The sequence below is a fragment of the Colossoma macropomum genome, unplaced genomic scaffold (assembly GCF_904425465.1).
Source record: "Colossoma macropomum unplaced genomic scaffold, Colossoma_macropomum, whole genome shotgun sequence".
In the NCBI taxonomy this organism is placed as follows: Eukaryota; Metazoa; Chordata; class Actinopteri; order Characiformes; family Serrasalmidae; genus Colossoma; species Colossoma macropomum.
In genome coordinates, this window is record NW_023494792.1 from 42145273 (window position 1) to 42170098 (window position 24826).

A 24826-nucleotide genomic window follows, 5' to 3' on the forward strand; every position below is an offset into this window, starting at 1 on the left:
AGAATAAGAAAAAATAAAAATAACAACGTCAACAATAATAATAACAATTATAATAATAATGGGCAGCCAGAGAGCTGAGTTTTAATTATTTGTATCTTATTATTATTATTATTGGTATTATTATATTCATATTTGTTGTCATTTTACCCGCGTGCGCCGCACGTGAGCCTGTGGTTCGTTATTTTTCAAATTTTTAAATTGTCTAACGGTCCAGCAGGAGGCGCTGAAACAGGCGCGCGCTGGAGATCCTCCGCGGGAGCATCGGTGAGAGACGCTTATATGTATTCTATAACGTATAACTTTCGGCGTTATGAAAACCGCAGATATGTTAACGTCGCTTTCCTGTTTAAACCCTTTACATGTTTAGTTCGGTCGGTGAGTTTAGCAGGTGAGCTGGACTAGGCTAGGCTAGCAGTGCAGCGGTGAGGCCTGGTGAAGCCGCGGTGTTTCCTGCTAACAGAGGCGCTCAGAGTTGCGGACAATGGCCGCGCTTCTCCGCTAAACTAGCGTTGTACTTTCAACTCTGTGTGCTTTAGGACAACTGCATAAACTGTGTCAGAAATGTTCCTGGAAGGAACAGCCGTGTAACATGATAAGCGGCTACATTATGCACATACAGCATTTCAGTTTTTGCCAAGTTAGTGAAAACTTACGGTCAGCGCGACTGTGTTTGTGTGTGACGTGCAGTTTTTGTTTATTGCTGTAGCTCTGCGGTTTGCTTCAGGATTAATAAAGTATATAACAGGCTGTCTGTCGCTCTGCTTATCTGTACATACGAAGCACCTGTCTAGCCTTGGCTTTTTCAGACTTGGGCTGTAACGTTAATTTCACTCTTCAGCTGTCGCTCTCTCTCAACACTTGTTTGCATTTCTTGTTTTCTGCAGCTGTTGTTTTAGTGCTTGCGGAGTACAAGTTCACTGTCGTTAAGCTTTTTGAAGCTGCTGTAAGGTTTCTTGGTTGTTAGTGTTTGAGAATGTAAAGTGTTAAATGCAATTTGTTACTTTACTCTATCAGACGACTCATATCGGCCTTAATTAACCAGTATCATCTTTTTATACAGCAACCTTATTTTAACCTGTCAATACTGGACATGCGCAGTGTTGGAAAATATAATGCAGCAATATGTAATGTAAATGCAGCCGTGGCCTATGTGTTGTTTTTATTAACAGTCGCTACAATAGGTACACATATTCGTATTATTTGAGTCATTTAAGCCGTCAGTGTATATATTGCAGATTTTACATATCCTTTGGTCCATATTGCTGAACTTCTTGAATTTTTAAATCGACCAAAACCATATGGCTGAAAATGAGTTTTATCATATGCGTTATCATATTAAATTCAGTCTTCTCCGTCACACTGGACTACAAATAGACATATAGAGAGAAAATTAAGAGTTTGGAAATAGAGAAAGTCATCCGTTAAGAAGTTGGACATGAATGCATTAAGCAGTTCACTAAGTTAGCTAGTTACTGTTTTCAGGAAGAACAGTTAGCGGCTTGGACAGTAAGGATGAAACGTAACGTTAGCACCGCAACGATATAAACGACTGGAGCATCAGCTGTTTATACATTTCCATCGTTAACAGTGGCATTAATGGGTGCAAATTATTAGTATCGTTTAAAAGTCTTTTAATCTTCATTGTTATATGTCCAGTGATTGATCCAGAAAGTTAGCGTTGGTCCACTTGTCTCCAGGTCTTAATGTTATTAGCTCCAATCAGTCCGACTCTCTGTGATGACTGTTACACAATGCAGACTGCTTTGTGTGTAAGGCGCTGAGCCGGGGAACATGTCCGGACATGTAGCCCAGCTTTAGGGAAGCGTGTGTTGATGCTTCCCGGCCACTAGGTGCCTCCCACTATTGCGCTAGTCATGCTTCGACATGTCAGCTGCTCTCCGCCCTTACACATCTTTTGCTAGTCCTGACATGCCTCTGTAGGGCTATTTAAATCAGGAGCCGGCTCTCAGAAAGCTCCCACTTCTCACTGAACCCAAGCACTTTATGTACAGTGTATAGAATATTAGCATTACCTCTATTTATTTAGGTAAAATTTGTCATTCATTCTAACTTTTTCAGATGTTTTATTGTGATGTTGGATGGGAAGCTAACTAAATTCTGCTTGTTTTCATTTCTACAGATTATCAGAATGGCTACTGAGAGTTGTTTAAGCAGCTCCCAGATCAACAAGATTGACAATGAAAAACTGGTGAGTAAAGTAACTGTACCTTTAAGAACCTTTATTTGTATTATTACTATTTTTTGATGTGTATTCTTGGATCAGTTGGCTTCTTGTGATGTTGAGTAGGATTATCAGTAAAATCTGTCTGTTTTGCTTGTATTTGTGATGTGAGACTTATGTTCTCTTTCTTTTTTCTGGTTCAGGTAAGACCCAAAGTGCAATTGCAAACCCTGTTAAAAGATGCAGGTGCAGACAAGGATGTTTTCACCATGAAGGAGGTAGGAAGGGCTGTATCTGACAGGTTTTGCCTGTCTCCTCTCATTACACCTGAGCCTAGGCATTGCACAGATTAAGTCAAGCCCTACATTATTAAGGGTTCTAATGGAAAATGACACTTGCAGAGTGAAGCTTTGTCTAAGACTCAGCTTAATGTCTAAAAATGTGATCTTTTCTGTGTTCTGCGACATCCAATGTTAAGACAAGTTAATATGAACACTGATGTTAGTCATTTTTGCATATATTGTCATAGAAGAAGTGCTGGTGTGGTACTTGTTGAACATTGCCTCTTTTTGGAGTGTACACTTCACGTGAAGACAGTGTCTTTTGGCTGTGAAGGTTAAAAATAATCAGTCCTCTCAAGTTTCAGTTGCTATCCCTCAAACTAGTTCACACGTACTAGTACACGTATCTTTGTAAATTGTGCAGGCGTGGCCTTTTGAGAGTTGTCAGCATTTTTTAAATTCTAACTTGCTGTTGTGCTTTCAGTTTTGTCTGTTTTCTATTTCCTCTTTGAGTCCAAGTCAAAATGTTGTTATCTTATCATTTGGCATGCTGTGTGCAGAGTAATATTCCATTTTACTTTGCATATGTTTGAATAATGGAGGTACAGCTTGTGATTGGCTGTTCATCCTTGCACAGATAAAAAGCTGATGTGTCACTGTGACTCATTTACTGTGGTTTTGTCTGCTTTTTTTATTGGAATGCATTAGTCATGTGTTAACCACAGGAATGGACGGCAAACATGAGATGCTTTGTTTGTTTATGCATTGAACACAAAAATAATAAATTATAGGTATACTTATTTCAGTCACTGAAGTATGTGTGCATTTTCAAAGTTGTCTTTTGTTTTTTATGTTTATCTGATATGACTGTAGTGTGATCTGACTTTACATTGAGTCTGCCTGAATTCCTGACTGTAGTCTACAATTAGCCGCATTCATCATAGTCTGCAGTTAAGCTAGTTCAGTCCTTGCCACTAGGGCTCTCATTTCACTCATTTGCTTAAATGTATCAATAGCCTAAAGTGCTTGGAGACTGACTACATCCTTAGGTGGTTTAGTATTCACTTTGTTTCTCTTATCAATGTTGTTTTGTCTTTGTAGGGTCAGAACATGATGTACGTTTGTTTTGCTAATCAGCCCCTATTGTGTTCTTGTGTATATATTTTTTTTTCAGGTCATGTTTTACCTCGGTAAGTACATCATGAGTAAGGAGTTATACGATAAACAGCAGCAGCACATCGTCCACTGCGGGAACGATGCACTCGGTGCAGTGCTCGGAGTGGCCAGCTTCTCAGTCAAAGAACCACGGTGAGTTTCCCCTTACACTGCCCTCTGGAAGCTTACCCATCTGCTGTGCAGTTTTGGCACGTTGAGAAGGGCAGGAACAGCTGTGCTGTTGCTGTGTCTCCTGGGCATGAAGGGTGGGGCTAACAAAGCACAGGTGGCTTTTTTTTTTAATCCATCTGACAGTAAAACCTGACATTATCTATAATATGTATCTGCAACATGGAATAATGGATTTTAAAAAGGCATATATTTGTAAAATGTATATTTTTGATGAACACCTGCCTTTATTGCTGTTGCAGCTGCATTGTTTCTGTGTTTATGCAAATTTACAGTATAGGAACTGAAACTGAATGTTATCCAGGATGTTAATTATTAGGCCTTTGTCTTTTCAGAGCTTTGTTTGCAATGATTTCAAAAAACCTCATAGCAGTGAAAAACCCAGGTATAAACACTTTGATTGTATTTGTTTTTAAACAAAGTGCTGATTCATATATATATATATATATATATATATATATATATATATATATTTATTTATTTTACATTTTTTTTTACATTTTTTTTTCTAGTCCTCTAAAACCTGTCTTCTTATTCTTTATAGAGTCTCAGTCAACCTTTTCAGAACCCAGGAGTCGAACTGAACCTGACAGAGGGCCAGAGGTAAATAAATACACCATCATTGTCCAGCATAATCTGACTAAAAACAAAATGTATTACAATGTCGATCACATTCACATTTAAAACCAGCACATTTCCCATTACTAAGAGAAAGAGATCTTGTGCTGACATTCCTAGTATATTTTTTTTCCTTGTAAATTTCACACTCTAATAGCAACTGCTGTTATTATAAAATATTTCAGATTCTGAAATATCAGATTCTGATTTAGCCTGACTTTTGGATATGTGGAGCAATTACTGCTCCATATTCACATTATATAGACATCGTTTTAATTTGTATTTCTGTAAGACTCCCAGTTCCATGCATGCTTTAACTTTGACATTTATACACGTGGAAATCAGCAGTTGTTTTGTTCCACATCACTCTCCAAAGCACAATCAGGGCAACTGGCTCTTTGAAGCAGTATCACACCGATGGTCTTATGGGTTGAATGGTTTTATAGAGCTCCTGCTCTTTTTGGTCCTCAGTGGTGAGACTAAATCTTGTTTATTTGTTCCAGGGGATAAACTCAGACTCATCTACCTCAGTGCAGCAGCAACAGCGCAGGAGACGGCGAAGCAGTGATCCTTGTGAGTGTACACACACACAGACCCAGACCCACACCCACACACACATTTAGACCAGAGAAATTGAAATGTAAAGATACAGAGGCAGTAGGATGGTTTGCTAAAGAGGGTGTTTCCAAAGTCAAGTAAACATGCTGTAATAAACTGAATGGCTGTGGTATGTTAGGCAGAAGTATTCAGATATATATATTCACATGTTATATTTCACTTTAACACAGCAGTGTCCAACATGGATCTAATTTGTGGAAATCTGAGACTTGCCTAATCTGACACACCTCATTCTACTACACATGGTGTTTTCAGTGGCATTTTAGTGTGAGATTAGATTAGAATGTTAGCTGTAGTTTCTTTTAAGGTTGTTCCGTAGTGTTAGACTTTATTTAAAAACCTAGAAAGCATCTTTGTAATGGAATCATATGTTTAGGTTTGCTAGAATAACTTGTGCTGATATTAATGAAAATACAGCATCAGCTGTTATAAAAATTTGAAGTCAAGAACATCAGTGCTGGAGTGATATGAAGTCTAGGTTATCAAAACAGCCATGCAGGCCTCTCAGACAGGCCATATTTTTGTTTCCCTCCAGCTTCCCACATAGCTGAGGTGTCTTTTTTTTTAAAGGGCTGTTAAAATGCTGATTACATGGTTTAGGTGTGTCCAGAACTGGAGTAGAATAAACAGACTTGTTAGGGAGGCCCAGAGGACCTAGGTTAGTAACTTCTGTTGCGTAGGAAAACAGAAAACCTGATCCTAGATCAGCATTTCTATTTTCAGATGTGAGCCCAGGCCCTGGAGTATGACACTTCCCTCAGTATATGGCAAGTCCCTTACCCCAGAGAAGAGCACATGTGTGGGCAACATGTGGCAGCTAATGACTGCTCTCTTTATCTCAGTGCACAGCCACCCATTAGCCGTAAAGGACACAGAGGTCTGGAGGCAGTGCAGAATGTGCTCAGATGACTGTTTCTCTATAGTGGCTCATTTCCAAGCTGAAAACGTCCACACAAAAGCAGCCTGTTTCATCAGGCAGCAGTTAGGAATCTTGTTGAGGCACCATTTAGAAACTGTGTTATTGCTTTAAGTAGTTGTGACATAGCAGTTGTACACATCAGGATATTAGGTAGTACAGCAAACTTGTTGAAGTTCATGTAGTTTTCCCTAATGATGTTTATGGTGATGAGTTTCTTATGAAGAATGAGAAATGAAATCAGTGAGTCCTACTCTTTGCTTTGGCAGTTTTTTAGCATTGAGATATTGTAATGCAGTGTTTAGGGAAGATTAAAATCCCTTGGCAGGTAGTGAAAGCGGAACAATTTAAGTCCAAAGTGAGCACTGTTCAATAAGAATGTCCTGAACCTCTGCTCACCTTGAACGGGGTTGACTATGGGCTAAAGTAATCTAATTAACTGAGAAGCACTGCTTTGTCAGTTACCTCCTTGCAGAGTTTTGGCTCAAACTTATTTATTCATTTTTCTTTTTTTTTCCAGCAAGTTTCTCAGTTGAGGATGAAAGCAGCGAGCCCAGGAAAAGGCACAAGTCAGACAGCTTCTCTCTGACGTTCGACGACAGCCTGTCATGGTGTGTGATCGGAGGCCTTCGCAGAGAGAGAGGGAGCAGCGAGTCTTCAGACTCATTTAGCAATTCGGTTAGTGCTCACCATATATGCATACACCCTTAGGGATCCTTTTTCCTACGTTAAGATGGTTACTGTGTATGAAAATACTTGTGTTTTTGGAAGGTATATGTTTCAATGCCATACCCTGAAATCAAGTTAGTTCGTCTGTGTTTGAACTTTTTGGAGAATATTGTTGCTGCCAGTTTTTATTTATTTATTTATTTATTTATTTATTTATTAGAATTGCCCAACATTACTTGGAATAAAATTGTGTTATATTAACTGATGTTAAAGATTAGAACAGTATTTCTTAAATTAAGTTACTGTTACATAGATACAAGGTCTTCTTGTGACAGTGAGTGACAATATATGAACACAGCTTTCTAAGAAAATACTATATTGGGTCCTTAAAAAAAAATTTAAGGTTTCAACATATTTAATTCCCTGGGATAGTATTGCATTTAGTGCCTGGAGTGTGTTGTGATATGCCATAAATGTGTTATTTCTCTTGTCTGACTGGAGTTTCTGTTTCTGCTCCACAGGATGTAGGTATTTCTCATAGTGAGAACAGTGATGAGAGTGAAGATTCTGACTCTGATAACTTCAGTGTGGAGTTTGAGGTGGAGTCCATTGATTCGGACGCATACAGCGAGAATGATGACGACTCTGTACCAGGAGAAGATGAGGTCTCAAGCTCTCAATTCTATGGTGCCATTAAAATAGAGCTGTGCCCCTCATGTTTAGAGGGGCACAACAAATGCTACCTCAAATTTATAGGCTCATTAAAAGTTATATACATTCCTTCCTTTCATTGTGAATGTGTTCCCTTAATTTGGTCAAAGGGTACAGCAAAGCACACTGCTCCCTCTTGTGGTCATGAATTGCAATTTCATGTGGTGGCTTGTCCTCTAAGTTTGCTTTTAGAATCAGCTGTTGCCATGACAGTTCTGGAATCTGCCATCAGCTTCTTTCTATTTTATATTTTTTCTAGTTTTGTCTTTCATTTTTGTAACAAATGTATTTCTTAAATTTTTTTCCATAGGTATATGAGGTTACAATCTTTGCAGAAGATGAAGACTCCTTTGATGAAGATCCTGAGATCACTGAGGCAGTATGTTTGCTAGTTACTTTTTTATCTGATCCAGTGACGGTTGTTTAGCTGTAATGACTTTTTTTTAATAAGTTGAAATGTTGTCCACACTGTCTTTGTGAAATAATGATGGCCATGAAGCTGTACTGTGGTTTAGTTTGTCTTGGTTTGCACTATAAAAAAGTCTTCAAAGAGTTCTTTATTAAAGGATAATATATAATATAGTTTATATTAAAGGTAATTTATAGAACCAATCTAAATCTATAAGTCTACAACCAATGACAAATATCGTACTTTTTGCACTATGTGTGCTGTTCAAAGTATGTTACTAACCCAAAATTGTGAAGGTTGGTTATTTTGATGGGGAATCTGCTGTACATACCCCTTTAAAGAACCATTTAAAATTTTGTGTAGCACCAAAATGGTTTGTCATAGAACTTCTTTATTTATTTTTTTCCATTTATTCATTCATTCATTCATTCATTTATTATTATTATTATTATTATTATTATTATTATTATTATTTTTTGTACTGTGTGGCATCTCATTTCTTTGGAGAGGACTACATTACTGGACATGGTCCCTGTTTAGCTGTAAAAGCACAATATAATGATCTGTGTGTTCTGTGCGTCTTCAGGACTACTGGAAGTGCTCTGAGTGCGATGAGCTGAACCCTCCACTCCCTCGACACTGCAAAAGCTGCTGGAAAGTTCGACCAGACTGGCTGCCAGAGATAAACTCTAGCCTAGAGCATCCCAGCAATGACACCGAAATGAGCGCAGCTGCTGATAGCACCTGTCTCAGTACAAACCTCAGCTCTGCCTCAGAATCCAAACCCTTACCCTCAAAGCCTTCCAGCCCCACCCATGATCCTGATGAAGGTATGGATGTACCGGACGGCAAGTGTTCACGATCACCTGCCACGAGCAGAGACGAATCCACAGCTGCCACTGCTGCAGCCACTTCCGTCTCAGATTCCCAGGGTTCAAGCCTTTCCTCCTCTCAGCCCTCCACTTCCTCCTCACAAGTGGCACACAGCCAGGAGGAAACTCCCGAGCTGGAGCGCTTCAACAGTCTGGAGGCCTGCCTTCCCGCCACCTGCCTGGAGCCCTGTGTCATCTGCCAGAGCAGGCCCAAGAACGGCTGCATCGTCCATGGCCGCACAGGACACCTCATGGCCTGTTACACCTGCGCCAAAAAGCTGAAAAACCGCAACAAGCTGTGTCCCGTCTGCAGAGAGCCCATTCAGTCAGTTGTGCTGACCTACGTGAGCTGATGGACTGCGTAAATAAATCATCAGTTACCTCAAATTCCTCAACCCCCCACCCCCACAGATAATTAAATTAGAAATTAAAAATGTAAAAAAAAACAAAAAAAAACAAAAACACTGCATTATACATTGTGTTTTTGTGTTAATGTATTATTCGCAAGCTGCAGTACTTTAATAACTTTAAACTGCAATAGTTTAATAGACTAAAGAAACAGGTTGTTTGAGCTGAATAATACCATTTAAAATATCTTTTTATTTAAGTAGCAGTTAATGCCATATCACATCTGTAAACGTGTAAAATATTATAAAGTTTCTTTGTATAACTATCTTTCAGTAGGAAATATCATTTGTAAGTGTGAAATTCTTTTTATGTGCAGTCAAGATTGTACAGTAAGTAAGTTATATTAGGAAAATATGCTCCAAATGAATGTTCCCTGTAATTTTTTGGACTCTCTGAAGAAGCTTTTATATTTGATCCTTTTTGAAATGCATATGAAGTTCTCTTTTGCACTGTACTGTGCTGCACAGTTGATACTCACTCCTTATACATTACTTAATTTCACCAAGTTTGCTGGGATAATAAATACTTGATTCTGATGTATTTATTTTATTTTTAACCATACGTTTGTAGCTTTATTATTTCGCTTTCCTGGTTCGCTTTTTGGTCCAGTGAAAGGATTTTCTTGGTGGTTTGAAGGTGGTTTCGCCCTTTAAAGATGCAAGAGTAAAGTTGGCAGTCTGAATTGATTTTGTACCACTAAAAATGGCACTTTCACAATGGCAGTATTGCTATATAGTATTGATTTCATCACATCTTTTTGTGCAGTGGAACATTTCTTCAGTAGGATTAGATTTCTCAGCTTCTGCTCAGTCACTTTAGATTAATTACGAGTGAAAGCGCACAATCCTCTTAAAGGGCCCATGTACAAAAACATTTGATTATAGTGGAGCTGGTGGTTTTGATATCAGTACTCTATCAACAGGTACTTAAGAGGTTTGGAACTTAGAATTGGTATTACCCTAATGCTGGGTATTGTATTGGTTTACTGATTTTGATGTCAGTCAGTAAAACTGATTTTCAGTGGTTTTGATAGATAAAAGTTTAGTTAACTGCAATGTATGTCATTAGTTAGGTGCCTCAGACTGTTATGAAAAGAAAAAAGTAGAAAATACAAATTTTCTGGAAATGTGATTTCTGTCTGTTTAATATGTCAGGATTATAAGACACTGTGTAGACGCAGGGGTTCTTAAACTTTTCCACTTCAAAGTTGTTATCACTAAAGCATAAAAGAAAGGATAAAGGCACACGATTTTGGAAAATTTTCAGCTATGTTTGGGTGCCTACCCTGCAATATGTTATGTGGAAATAAAATGCCAGCAGGTTAGGTTGTTAGCTTGTTTACACCACAAATCAGGCATAATGGTTGCAAATAAAGTGGAATGTTTCTACAACAGTTTTTACGTCAGTCGCTTGCGACTGGACAGCTGAAACATTGAGAGAAATGAGAAATAGGTTTTATATTTCTATTATTATGTCAATTAGTTTTTCACTGATTTGTGTGACAAATGCCATCACCTGCCACTTTGGACCACTGGCACCCCCCTCGGTATGGGTCCGAGGACCACCAAAGTGTGCTGCAAGGTCCATTGCATAGTGCTTGAGAAGCCCTGTGCTAGAGGAATGCTCTACAGGTCTGACGTATTAACCAGATGTTTTCAGGAAACACAGGTTCATTAACATTATCAAAATATTACAATAGCATGACCTATCAGGAAAATATTGTGATTGGGAGTTCTCAGATAACTGAGTGTAGCACCTAGTGCATTCATGTTTTTTAACCACAGACATACTAATCAACTAGACAATAAATTGAAAATTATTTTTTTATTTATTTTTCTACTCTCTCTTGCATCTGTGTGAGGTTTCGATGAGCTTTTTGTTTCACTGGCACTTAAAGACGGAACTCATCCAATACTGGGTGTCAGTATTGGGCAGTTATCAGCAGACAGTGCTAGGCTGGATATTGTATCGTGTATTGTGTGCATTTCTTCCTGTGGGCTGGTAGTGTTTTGAGTAGTTTGAGCATGATGGACTACTTTTAGATGCTTCATTTACAAACAGCTAATTTAAAAACCTAGTTGAAGAAATACCGGATTGGTATGAGTTGACACTCAGGGTTTCAATATTGGAAGAGAAAAAGGCCCAGAAAAGTCTGTTGGCTCTGTGTTGTGTGCTCAGCTGGTGGCAGGTGCTTTTGTCGTTTGTTGTTGACTTTGTCTATGGGTTACTAGGAGAATCCTCTAGTTACCAGACCCTTTCTTTTCATTCAGGGGCAGGAGGCATGTTACAGCCTGTTCAGTGTTCACAGAGTCTCCCTGATGACAATCTGGTACACATACACAGACAGTTCTGTCAACTGAATCAGCTCAATTCAGAATTCCTGGAGGGCCTGCATATAATAAACCAAAATTCCCCTGTCCTGAGGTCATACCTGAATTTTATTCTAAATTTGATAAGTTATCGCCATGTGCATACGGGTGATTACTAAAGTGACTTGAGCACACAGTTTCTGTGGTTTGGAGATTCACACAATAATTTAAGATCAGATCTGTGCATACAAATGTTTTCGATTGAGGGCCGCTGATTCTGGAGTATCTCTGCTCCGGAAGCTTGTTTCTTGCTCTTATGAAACTTTTTTTTATCCATTTTAATGCTGCATAATTGCTAAGAGGCGTATGAATGTGTGAGATGAGGAAACAGCTTTTCAATATTTCTGTTGGAAAGGCACAAAGTACTTTTGTTGCTAGAAGTAATCTTTTAAATATAGATTGGAGTCACAAAACTAGTTTCTACCAACAACAAATTATCACGCCATCCCCTTTGTGTTTTCAAGCTCTGTTCTCTGTGACAGTGTTGAAATATAGATGCACTATTGAAGTACAGTGGCCCTAATAATGGAAACACCTAGGGATATGTTGATGTTAAGTTCCTAATAAAGTGCACCAGGCTTTTCCTTCAGAACAGCTTCAGTCCTGCTTGGAATGCTGTTGTATAACTGTATAATCTTGAAGTGTATGTAGAGGTATATTGGACCATCTAGAAGAAAAGCTTGAGGAATGGAGAAGGAGGTCTACTTAGTGTTGCATGCCAGAGCTTTCCATAGAAGTTTGATGTTTGGTGATGCCATGGAAGACATTGGACTTGCTGTCGATCATCTTGCTATTCATAGAACATATCAGTGTGTATGGAGGTACTAAACAGGGTTTATTGTCTCATATTTTTTGGTCATTATGAATCAGATAGGCCTGGTTCTAAAATCTTGGCTGGGCCACATTGGAAGCCGTTAATATACACATGTATGGCTCCAAATATCAAATGAATTGTGTGTTAATGCATCAAGTTATTAAGAACCATTGTGCCCTTCATGGAATAGTTTTAAATAGCTTATTGTGAGCAAACTACATTGCATGGTGGAAAAATTGTTCATTGCAATTATTATTATAAGTATTACATTACTTTGCTTGGTCATTCCTTACAGCACCCCTTATTGGTGTTAAAATCACTGTAATTCATGGCCTTAAGTGGTTCATTGCTTTTATGCAACCATTAAGGGCAACTAGGTCAGATAGCTCCATGTAAAGCCATTACATGGGACCACCATCGTGTTTTAGTTGTGGGTCGATGCACACTTTGGCTTATATTATTTTTGTTTTTGTACTTTCTATGCCACATTGTGTCTTGTTGACCTTATATAGAAGTGGTTTATGAATACAGTCGTTATCATAAGTACCAGCTCCTCATGTACAGTGTTTGTTGAAACTCGGTCATAGAGATGCTGAATTCTGTAGACATTCTTTAGGCTGTAATTTTGTTGTGTTTAGCAACTATGCCCTTGATGACACATCTAGGCTTCGGTTTGAGACCATTGTTCCTCCTTGCTAATGCAGTTTGTCCATAGTTGGCACATTGTCAGGATGTTGAAGTCTTTTTCCCTTGACACATCAAATAATTGTTTTCATTCTGATGGACATGAAATGTGGATACCAACTATACCAAGGGTTATTATTTAACCACCAAATATTTATAAGAAGCTTAAAATGAGATTGATCTGATTATTACCATTATGTACTAGACCAGTGTATCTATGCTGTATGTTATTGGTCCAATACATATTTAAGCATCTAACAGAGGTTTAGGTGGTTCCTGACATTTGACTCATCCTGCATTTTGTCAATTTTGGATTTTTAGTTGCTTTATAAAGTCATATATCAGAGTGCTGATTGACAGGCCTCTGGTACCTCTTTTAACTTATTATCAACTACCTCAGTTTGTATTTTATGTAAACATTCAGTGGCATTCAAGCACACATTTGTAAACCTGTACTGTTGTTTAAGTTGTTTTTTCTTGATTGTATAAATGTCAAGGGGTGGGCTATTTGAGGATATGTCCTTTTTATCATGATAAATTACATCGCAATTCACTTTTCTGAGTATATCATATTTATTGTCAGTACAGAACAACTGAACAACTATATGGTTCTTGATTTGTTCTAATACGACTTGCTTCTTCTTTTATTTTCTTTCAGTGTAGGTGCAGTGGTGTATTGATGGCGCCCCTGCCACTTTACTTAATATCCTGGTTGGGTAAGTATTCCATCACCTTCTTATTGATTTTGCTCTACAGGCCTTCTGAAAATAACTTTACTCAAGTACCCAGTCAGCTAAAGAAACTGTCCAGATAAATACAGTGAAACTGGATGAAGATGCACTTGACAGTTTACTGGAATAACTTGTTATTGCATGTATTAGTGGCATACAAAGAGGAATACTTGTATAAGTACAACATACATATAACCACATATTATCCATAAGTGCGGCTCTGAATGACAGGATAACCTATATTGATGAACTGAAGGTGCATTAATTAACTTGTTTCTTTTGTTAGTAGTACAAAAATTAACTAGTTTTAGCAATGGCATTATTTCAAGGTTATTATGTGCCTAAGATCACATGTCTGTCATGTTATAAGACCCTCCCCTACACCACATAACTCCACCCCTACCTGTGTCTGCATGGCTCAAAAACATGGCGGAATTCAGTTACTGGCTCGCGGCACCAGGTTCTAGTACTGCAGGGAAAAAAACCTAATGACAAGAATGACCAACTTTACATATCAATTCAAGTGGATAAATGTTTATAATTTTGTCATAAAGTAATGTTTTGGATCAACCACCTTCATAGAAATGTATGCAATACTAGTCAACTGCATCAAACTCCTGTGCAGGTAACAAAGCCAACTCGATGAGGCTAAAGTTGGCTTCTTATTCAGCCTTTCCGTTCCATCTTAAATGCTGCTGCATTTGCCTCATTACAGTTCATTACAAAGAAACATTGGATACTCTTGACCATTCTTGAGCAGCAAAACAGTATGTACTGAATGAATGGTAAGTGTTAATAGGCTTCACAGTTCCCCTGGACAAAAGAGACATGGGAGGTTGATGCTCACTCTGGCCAAACACCGCTGCTATACAAAGAAGTATTTGAAGAGTACTTGGATAGTGTGATTTCACAAAAAGTCTTTAATAAACAGCCTAACTCATCACCAAACAATGAAGTCATGAAAATGCTTGGCAATGCTCTCAAAGTCTGAATGAACCTGACACTGGGTACCGCCTGATTCTGTGGATGTGCTTTGTGTTGATAGGCAGGAATGGGAGGTGAATTCAGAGAGTAAAAAAGGCCATTCCAGTGTTGTTGTTCTTCACCTATTTAACCGCTAGAGGTCTGCGAACCTTCAGTTTTGACTCATGCACCTTTAAGCTGCATAAACAAGCATAACAGTCTTCCGGAATGGAAAACTGTGAACTAAATAATAGCAACTAGGCTGCCAGCATCATAACAGTAGAATGGAAAGGTTTGTGTGCCCCTGGTGAAATGATGTGTTTTATTGATCTTCTAAGTAAAAATCAGTAAACACATCCTCTACAGAGAACACACTTCTACACAGTGTAATGCACAACTACTGTTTATTTGCTGAATTTAACATATTAGGTGAAAAAAAAACATTAAATGTGGCCTGTGAAAAAGTTACTGCACCTTCTATGCTTCTTTTTTTTAAGCCCAGCAAATAAAAAGAAAATTTGCCTGAAAATGCCGTATTTAAGTTTGTTTCCTGTAGAGGTTATTTTCATTAACAAAATCAACAAAACATGCAATTCCTCTCTCACCAGAGAGGTCTCCAAATCCCCCAAACCTACATAGTGCAGCTTTAAATTTAGTGTGAATTGAAAAACGCAATGTATTCTTCTGTCCTGTGTGATATTTCTGTTCAGTATCAGGGAGGGTCTCTGAGCTAGCTAAATATTTTCTCTCGATGATAGGTGGCGGTGAAAGGGGGAGCTGAAACATGATATTAATGGTTAGTCTTATTTTTCTGAGCTCACTGGTGCACGGTGAGGGAATCAAAAATCAGAAGAAGTAGAGGTGGGGTAAAAGTCTTAACTCTTCGATGGAAGATTATGGAACAAAAAATAAATGTATTTTTTTAAATGATATGATGAGTCTAAATGCTAAATAGAATCAGGAACGTGAACTAAGAACATAAAAAAAGGTCAATTTTGATAACAGGTTGACTTTAATGCACAAGTGTTGGCGCTTCATATTAAAGAAGGTTTAAGAGCATCCTGACAGACAGAAGATAAAGTGCTCTCAGCTGTAATTATACTCTATGAAGTGTTCTCAGATGCTTTTCCTAACTACACAGCAGCTGATAAATATGATTACATTCGTGCAGATGTTTTCCTTTGTAAACAGTCTGTCACTAAACATTAAGAAATGAGATTTATTTGCTCTTAAAACCGTGCATTATTCTTGCTGTATGGAATATTCCTGTCAAGCAAGTTATTACATTACATTAACTTCAAATTAAAATTTGCATAAATCAAGCTAGTACTCCCAATATTGAGAAAAAAACATAGTGTGGTACTTTTGCTTAGTTTGACAGTAGTTTATATATCACTTGTATTAGATTCCACCGTCAGTTGTTAAGTGTTAACGCCAAGATTTTCAACTTAACGGAAGAAAAAGTCCCATTACATAAAATAAATGAAGTTTTGCCAAATCAAAGCAGTGCCAAATAATGAAGTCTACTTCTGCTACTTTTGCGGTTCCCTCTGCCACTGACGGGTCACCTCATCTGTTATATTTTAATATTCTGTTCTTCCTAGTGCAAATCTCTTCTGCCGTCTTAATGCTGCTTTAACTGGCTTATCTGTCAGCTCTTTCTCTTCTGTCCTCACATGAGCTGGAATCCTAATAAAACGCCCCCAGCACCCTAATATTTCCACCCTTTTCAACCCTTCAGCTATTAACTCCCCTACAGAGACTTTACAGGTCTAGCTTTGACCTTCCCTCAGTGCCATCAGCAGAGCAGCTGAATATGGACACAAAACAGCCTTATCAGGTTCCTCACAGTGTTTTTCTGACTTACACAGCTGTTATTGGAATTGTGAATTAGTTACTTAAGTGTTTTTTTCTCATGGTGTTTCCATTATTTTGTTCACAACGTGTTTGTGTATTAGGCCGCTCACCGAATGAAAAATGAAAACGCAGCAGATCCTCAGTCGCCTCCAGCTGTCTGGTCTGTTGCATCTGAAGTCCACTTTGTTTTCGAGGCAGCATATATAATGGAACTGCCAACGTTTTTTGGGGTTGGAGGTAAACGTAGCCTAACATGGATACCAGAACAACGAGGCCTGGCTGAGGAGCCTGTCGGCCTCGTCTGTGCAACAAGCCATGGAATAGCTGGTAATGATAGCATGAATGACTGTTAAGAGTCATTAAGAAACAAAATGGCAAAACAAGTGGTATTTATTTTAAACCACTCCAATACTGCCATTTTAATTCTTGACAAAGACTTTGAAAAGGAGACTGATGTGTTTTACAGCATTATTTCTTTGCAGACTTTTGCAGGTTATACGTCCAAAATGCCTTTTAGTTGATGATCCCATCAATGAACACAAGCTCACCGACACCATAGTAAGAACAGCCTCAGACTTTGATGTTTCTGCTAGTAGTGGGAGGTTCATCTGGTGTACCGGTCAAAAGTCTTCCTCAGGTAAGAGTTGTGTCAGAACTATTATACCTATATGCCAGAAATAAGTGCAGATAATGCAACATACAAACAGTGCAAACCATGCTGACATTGGTCCTTTAGCTAGGTGGCTGAGTCATGAATGTTTCAGTCACCTTTCAAATGAAAATGAAAATGCAGAAGACCCTCATTCCCCTCCAGCTGTCCAGTTGTGTGGTCTTTTGCATCTGAAGTAGCCCCTTTTGTTTTTGAGGCAGCATACATAATGGAACTGCCAATCTTTTGAAGTCAGAGGTAGAATTAGCCTAACATGAATACCGGAATGATGAGGCTTGGCTGAGGAGCCACTCGGCCTTGTCTGCGCAACAAGCTGTGGAACAGCTGGTGCTGATAGCATGAATGTCTGCAATATTTTTCAGACTCCGTCAGTGTCTACAGTCGGAGACATGAATACATGAGTTTATGAGTGTATACACACGTAGGAGACAAATGACTGAGACAAATTTGACAAAGTTGAAGTTGGTTTCTTATTTAAATTTCCAGTTCCACCCTAAGTTATACTGGAGTTCCAGCCAGGCGCCTCCATGAGTGCCAGAGTGTAACTGCTGCTCTAATTAAGGTGGAACAGAAAATTCGAACTGAGTTTTGTAGAAAATCAGAGGTGACCCAATACTTGGCATCATTTTTGCCGGGAAGCAGTGTTGACAGAGGTTTATTTATATATTGTTTAGTTTTGTTAAATATTTCACATTTATTTTGGTTGTTTAAAATGGTTCTAATTCAAAAGTGAAGGGGCATCCCAGAATAATAAGCCACTGATAATCTACAAAAGTGTGTTCACTTAAACATCTAGAACTGTCAGAAAGTTGAATTATACTATGATAGAAATTTTTGGCCGCACCACCTACTACTAGTTTCTGCCTGTGTGCTTTACAGTACTCTTAAAAGTTTACCAATTGTTAAATTGTTAAAGTGTCAGAATAATTTTGGATATGGTTTGGCTGATATTGGCCACTATTGATCATCTATCCATTTAGTGTGATGTGTAATGTGGGGTTGAATTTCCTGGCCATAAAGATCCACTCCTTCTCCTCTTTGCAAAACCTGTCACAAGCAGATTCCTCGCGGTTCAGATGAAGATGTTTTTGCAGAATACACTTACGGCAAAATGTTGCTGCCATAAAGTGAGAGGGGAGACAACAGGTGATATTTTTTTCCTCTATCTGGCGTCAATGGGCGTCAAAATGAATATACACCTCTGTGTTGGGTGCCTTTTCCTGCTTAAATAAATAATGCTGCAAAACGTGAGGCATTTTCACTGATCTCAATCATAAGTGAGAGTTTGTTTTACAGGAGGTTCATTAAATTACATGAAAAGTATATGTCCAATGTCTCAGTCTGTGTCGGTAGAAATGGCCACAAAGTGCCAAGCGGATGTCTTATAGTCTATTTGTTTACACCTGCATTCTGGAGTGCTACAGTAAATTTAAAGAATACATAGGTAGATAGGTTGCACTGATTTCTGACATGCTGATGGTTGTTTTCAGTTCTATTTCAGAAATGCGAGTGCCAATTAGCTAGCTGTCTGGAGCAACAGCTGGAAACTTATTTGTTTGGTGTTAACAGCACTGACTAACAGCACTGAGTTTAGCGAGAGCTCAGGAAGAAACACTTAGCCATCAGTGTAGACTTCCAAGCTTAATGCACATTGTACACCAGTGTACAGCATATAAAACCCTCAAAACACAGCAAGAAGGTGCTTATCTAATTTTCAATTTTCAATATGGATTAAGGTATGGCTGGAGCTATAATGCATATTTGCTCAATACTAACAATAGTGTAAATAAAATAGTGTCACTGAAGTTCACATCAAGTTAAGATACTTTTGTTTGGGTTATAAAATGAAACAAGCTTAATACAAACCCAGAGGAAAAACAATTACACCAAGCTCTGTGCTTCACCAACCACATAGTCATATTTATACATAAGCATCGCTGTGTTCCCCTCTTTATATAATCATTTCCACCCTCCTGAGTGCTGTGTTCTTTAAATAGTATAATTTTAGATGGTACCTTTTATAAATTGCTGCTCTGGAACAGGACTGCGCTGTCCTGGCTGAACCCAATGCAGCATCTGTGTGTGTATATCTATGGTTTACTCCCCCTCTAATAAAAGTGTGCACATGCTTCACTTGCTTCATTGCTCTGGTGCCTAGGGGTTAGAAGAATACAGTTAAAATACAGGTTTGGTTTCTGCCCTCTCGCCTAACTTCAGTCATTACATGGATTTGTTAAATTCTTAAATTCATTGCATGGATTCTGGTAAAAAGGTTTACGTTAGTGCAGTCCTCCTGTACTTTAGACATTAGGCTAAATTCTGTGTATTGCTGGAATCCAACATTATTTTCTATCATGTTATTATACTAAAGCTACTTTCACACTCCATTATTTTCGCCACAATCCCTTTAGTGTTGCCACTGAACAACTCTGCAGGTTAAGGACAGAAGCCACTTACAGTTCTTGGCCTGCAGCTTTTGGCCTGGCTTTCATTTTCATGTGATGAAAGTTGTCATATAAACAGATTTTATGCACATGATCTACAATCTATCAAACAATGTCCATCAACAATATTACATATTCTTTCCAAAAAAATGCTTATTTTTATTCATAATGTAAACTTTACTGTTTATTCTGATCGATCAGTCTGTCTGTCGATCTGTCTATATATCTGTCTTTCTGTGTATGTATGTATCTGTCTGTCTAGCTATCTGTCTGTTGTATGTGTATGTATGTATCTGTCTATCTGTCTTTCTGTATGTCTGTGTATGTATGTATGTCTGTATCTATCTGTCTATCTATCTATCTATCTATCTATCTGTCTGTCTGTCTGTCTGTCTGTCTGTCTTATTGTCTTTCTGTCTATCTATTCATGTCAGCCAATATAAGTATAAATAAAGGAACAATTGTTGGACACTTTAAAATAATTATTATTTGAAAGCCTCTTTTTGTGCTCCAATAAAGATTTAATGTATCTTTGTGCCCATCAGTTAAAACATTTTGAAAAGATTTGCAAAATTACATCTGAACATTTTAAACTACAGTTTGAGTAAACAGATGTGTTTTGTGTTTTGGACCATATGACAATAATCCCAAAATCCCCCTTTGGTCATTATAATAATCGTTATGCTTGTACATTAATATATGTAGTACAATAACAACAAATAGGGCATGATATCTACCAGCAGTGTTTTAAGGGCTGTGGAATAGCTTGAGGTATAGTGTTAGATTATTTATTAGTGTTGTGTCTGTAGAACCCCAGAAGAACACGCGCTGCATTTTTTAATTGTAAGCAAATGGTAATATGCCCTTTTCTGTTCATGCTGTAATAAATAATGCTGTTTCTCTCTAGATATGATGTACCTGTTGATCCAGATGGGACTTGCGTGGTAGCACACTTTCAGACAGTAATAAAGCGTTTTGCTGAAGGGAGAATATCTGATAGGTAATTTGGGAACATAATTACAGTGTCACAGATGCTTTTAAATATAAAAGTTTACAGAACCAAAAGTTAATATAACTATAAGCACTTGATTTTAAGTGGCAGATTAAAGGAATAAAAATCAGTAGGCCACAAACTACTGCACTATATGTCCACAAGTTTGTAGAAACCTGCTTGTTCAACATTTCTTCTGAATTCAAGGGTATTAATAGGGAGTTTGTACCCCTTAGCTGCAGTAACAGCCTCTATTGTGAAGGCTTTACATGAGATGTTGGAACATGGCTGTGATCTGATTGCTGTAAGGTCAGCTACTGCTGTTAGATGATCAGTTCCTAGGAGCCTTGTATTGTGTGCATTAAAATCTCTCTCTCTGTAAGTGTGCCCCCTACAGGTCAAGCAAAATACAATAGAGGAAGCCGGACATTGAGATGTGGCTGAAATTGTAGCACACAGTCTTTTTATCACCCACACAGAGCTACCTTGCTGGTAGCATTCAGGCAAAGTTGCCTGAATGTGTTTGTTAAATACTTGGAAATTTCAGCCTTTTATTTTCTTAGCTATTTTCATCTGTCTGTCTGTCTGTCTGTCTGTCTGTCGAGTCAAATCTATACTTTTTCAGTCATCAAAGTGGCTTAAATTAAGAAGCATTTAACCACCACAGTTCCTGATCACATACTCCACTCCAACTGATCTCAAAGGAATTGGACGGAGCGCCATCATTCCAGAGAATGCAGTTCCTTTGCTCCACAGCCCAAGGCTGGGGGTCTTTTAACCCCTGTAGCTAACAATTAGTATTAGGCAAGGTGATGTGAGGCTCATGCGTGGCTACTCCAGATTGTCCTACTCTATTTTCAGTGATGTTCTATGGAGATAATACAGCTATGGGTGCACCTTAAAGTAGCTGAATTCACTCATTAGGAAGGCTGTCTGGTAGGAGTGTAACGATACAAATTTCACGATATCATACGTATGGCCAGATTTGCCTCACGATATGATACATTTTTTATACAGAATTAGAAAAGAAATACTAACATAACTATTGTATGTATTTATCTATTTGTTTATTTATTTGTTGGTATTTTTCTCACCCAAAAAGACAACAGAGTTTATTGAAAAGATACCCGGCATAAGTCATTTTCTTAGAAGGCTTAAAATAAATAAAAATAGTGTAAATTAAAGTAAAAGGTATTTTACATGTTGAACTCGTTTGTTTGGCAAAAACGTGTTAATATGTGTCTGACCTTTACAAGTTCCGGTAACAGAGACATTTGGGTGATGTCTTCAGAGTCTGTTAACATAGTTGAGGTATTAGCATGGATATTTGATAGTCGTACAATGTCAGCACACTGTCACTGTTCAGTCTGCCACTCTGCCAATCATTATTGTACTCAACTGAGAAGCCGAAGCCAAACAGTAGATGAATGCAAGGATAACTTCCCTTGTTCCAGCTCAAATTTGCTCTCTGCCCGGCATTTCAAACAGCTTGACTGATCAAGCATCGAAATTGTAGACAAAGCTGAAATTAGATTCTAATTCGCCAGCATCTTATTGTGCGCCAAAGTGTAACTGCTGCACCATTTAAGGTGGAATGGAAGGTTTGAAAAGAAGTTGGTTAATAACAAGCTAATTTACAAGGTAAGCTAACCAAACCAGTGGTTCCAGTTCTGAGAGCTGAGTTGGTGGTTATTACTTTTAGGAATATTATGAATTGTTTAGAGTAAAACTATAGAAACCTTTCCTATTTTCACACACTTTATAGCATGCACTGTATTTGATTCACAGTATGTCATTTATTTCTAGTAAAATTCCTTTTTTTTTTTTCTTAGATTTCATGGAGGTTCAGCTGGTCCAAAAGTTTCACTCCTTCATTTGCAGTAGGTACAGAATATATAAATATGTCAGATGTTTTCTTCTTAGAGCAGCTTCTTACTTAACAGAAACTGCCACCTGTCTGTCCTAGAGGCACATTTACTTCATTTTATTCCATGAGTTTATGTCTTTGGTGGAGTAAGTTGTTTTCCCTTTACTCAGCACTTCATTGTGAGAGCACTTACCTTCAGCCATGTGGTCACATTCACTTATCTTCTGCTTAAAACCAGATGACAAAGAAAATAAAACCAAATACATGAAAACAATCTTGGCGTGGAGCCATTTTGCATCACTCAGTATTTGGGCTGTGCTTTGCAGACATTTCTGAAATGTGGTTGTGAGGAACAGATGTCCTCCCAGCCTGCTATATGCAAATGAGGGTAAGTAAATGTCTGCAGTGAGAGTTTCATTCTCAGTAACAAGAAGAGATGTTTGCTTTTTTTCTTGCTGCTGACCTACAGTAGCCCTCGACATAAAGTTCAGTGGCCTGGAAGTCTGCACAAATGCCTGAATTATAGTAATGCATAAGAACCTGAAACTGAGTTCAATAGTGTTGTTTATTAGTTCTTTAATAATATGTTTATTAGATTGGACCATGCCTTCAGCCTGTGGTTGTGGTGTGAGAAGAGACAGTATGACTGTAGGAGTGCATAGAACTCTGAGAACCTGGGCTTGAGTTCTTGGAGGCTTCTGCTTTCAGGTAGAAGGCCGGACCCTCCCTTGACAAATGGAGGCATGACTGAGGGAGTCCTAAGGAACAGGGAGGAGATGGGATCATCATGAGGTGTGATAACTAGATAATTAGTAATTTCATAACTCCACTGATATTTTTAAATATGCAAAATTCATATTTATAATCAGTTAATAATTTACTGATTATAAATATAATAATATTAAATTATTAACTGATTATAAAATAATCAGTTAATAATTTAAATACAAACAAATTATGGCACACAAAACTTAATTGGTATGAAAAAAAAATTTCCTTCTTTAAAGGGCCTCAGGGCAAACAAACAAGTCACAAAGTTAGCCTAGTTATTTGTAGTAACCTTAAGTGATATTTCACCTAATGTTAAGAGCTAACATTAGCAATGTAGGTCCCTAAGTGGAACACTGTATTCAACAGATATGCTTGATAATGCCAGGCAGGCATGAAAAACATTTATGGCCTATTAAATTTGATAGGCCGTGCAGCGTATTGTTGTACAGACTTTTTATACAATTAAACAGATTCAAGTAGAACATGTTTTTGGTCATATTTTCATATTCCTTTAGCAATTTTTAGAATTTTTACATCAGGTGGACAGATTATTCTCCACATCCACCCTGCAGATTGTTTTTGTACCATTAAAGGCTCTGTTTTGTATAATTTCAGTCATCTTTTTTTTTTGGCTGTAAGCAACATTTTGAAGCATGTAAACAATTCACAGTGAGAGCCAGCCAGACTAAAGCACATCCTCCACATGGTGAGGTTAGTTTTAACTCACATAACTAAGAGCCCCAGAGTAAATTATAAGAAAAGTCCAAGTCAAAAATAAATTAGACCTATTTGACACAGTCTCTTTTCACTAATCATATTTGATGCATTTTTATTTAGGCCAGAAAGCAGGGATGCAGGTAGTCTTGCAGTTTGAGGTGCTGAAGTTTTTAGCAGCATATCTCTGATGAACACTGACATCATGCTACATTTTTCCGTTATTGTTTTTAGCAGGTGCAGTTAAACATTCCTGAAATTTGGGAGTGCTGCAGCCCCCCAGCATCCCTACTTCCTGCATTCCTGTTGGAAAGCTTGTCTGCTCCAGTCGCTGTAGGATTGTAATAATTGTGTTTGCAGACTTGTGAGCGATTATTACTACTCGCCCCTCCATCTGTTTTATTAAGTTTGCATTTCCATTTGTAGCAGAAATGTGCATGTTTCTTAAAAAAAGGACACCTGTTGTTCAAATTCATTTTAAGAATTATTTGGCAAGAACCAAAATTAGAGTTGTGCCCTGCTCTCCCCTACTAAAATAGTCCTTTGTCTACCAGATGAAGAAATAGCTGAAGTTGTTATTCTTACAATCAACCCATTGATACCCCATTAGTACCCAGTAAGATGGATTATGCCAGGGTTAGGTTTTAATCACAATCCTGGTCCTGGCGACCCAACACTGGGTCTATTTACACCTTGTATTTACTTGTGTCTTCGATGATTGGATCATGTTCGGGTTTCACTTGGCCGCATGAAAAGCCAGGTGTAAACACCCCAAGACGCATTTTGAGTGGATTACGATAACTCAAACCATATCTGGAGGTGGTCAAAGACGGATCTTGACCACATTAAACTCTTGTGAATGCAATGTTTTTGTTATCCGTGTACAACTACATGAGCCGAAATGCGTCTGCCGAGCGCTGACC

At 38.1% G+C, this 24826-nt stretch overlaps 1 protein-coding gene across 3 annotated transcripts; it reads left to right on the top strand.

The window, feature by feature from the left end:
* Nucleotides 1-199: 199 nt before the first annotated feature.
* mdm2 (MDM2 proto-oncogene) lies at nucleotides 200-24487 on the top strand. Of its 3 annotated transcripts, XR_005007531.1 has the most exons (13): nucleotides 200-264; nucleotides 2141-2209; nucleotides 2386-2460; nucleotides 3638-3771; nucleotides 4143-4192; nucleotides 4352-4410; nucleotides 4929-4998; nucleotides 6480-6637; nucleotides 7150-7293; nucleotides 7650-7718; nucleotides 8335-8981; nucleotides 13554-13611; nucleotides 22384-24487. XR_005007531.1 is itself a non-coding variant. In XM_036577229.1 (11 exons), the coding sequence occupies exons 2-11, from the start codon at nucleotides 2150-2152 to the stop codon at nucleotides 8971-8973; spliced, it is 1458 nt and encodes a 485-aa protein (XP_036433122.1). In that variant the 5' UTR covers nucleotides 200-264; nucleotides 2141-2149; the 3' UTR covers nucleotides 8974-11551. The 3 variants fall into 3 exon arrangements, 2 of the variants coding, with proteins under 2 accessions (XP_036433122.1, XP_036433123.1); XM_036577229.1 differs by lacking the exons at nucleotides 13554-13611; nucleotides 22384-24487 and having other exon boundaries at nucleotides 8335-11551; XM_036577230.1 differs by lacking the exons at nucleotides 200-264; nucleotides 13554-13611; nucleotides 22384-24487 and adding an exon at nucleotides 1112-2047.
* Nucleotides 24488-24826: the final 339 nt, after the last annotated feature.

Coding starts and splice junctions, on each gene's coding strand:
- mdm2 (XM_036577229.1), top strand. CDS start 2,150: ATGGCTACTGAGAGTTGTTTAAGCAGCTCCCAGATCAACAAGATTGAC. Junction 6,638..7,149: donor CAGACTCATTTAGCAATTCG/GTTAGTGCTCAC, acceptor TCTGCTCCACAG/GATGTAGGTATTTCTCATAG. Junction 7,719..8,334: donor ATCCTGAGATCACTGAGGCA/GTATGTTTGCTA, acceptor GTGCGTCTTCAG/GACTACTGGAAGTGCTCTGA.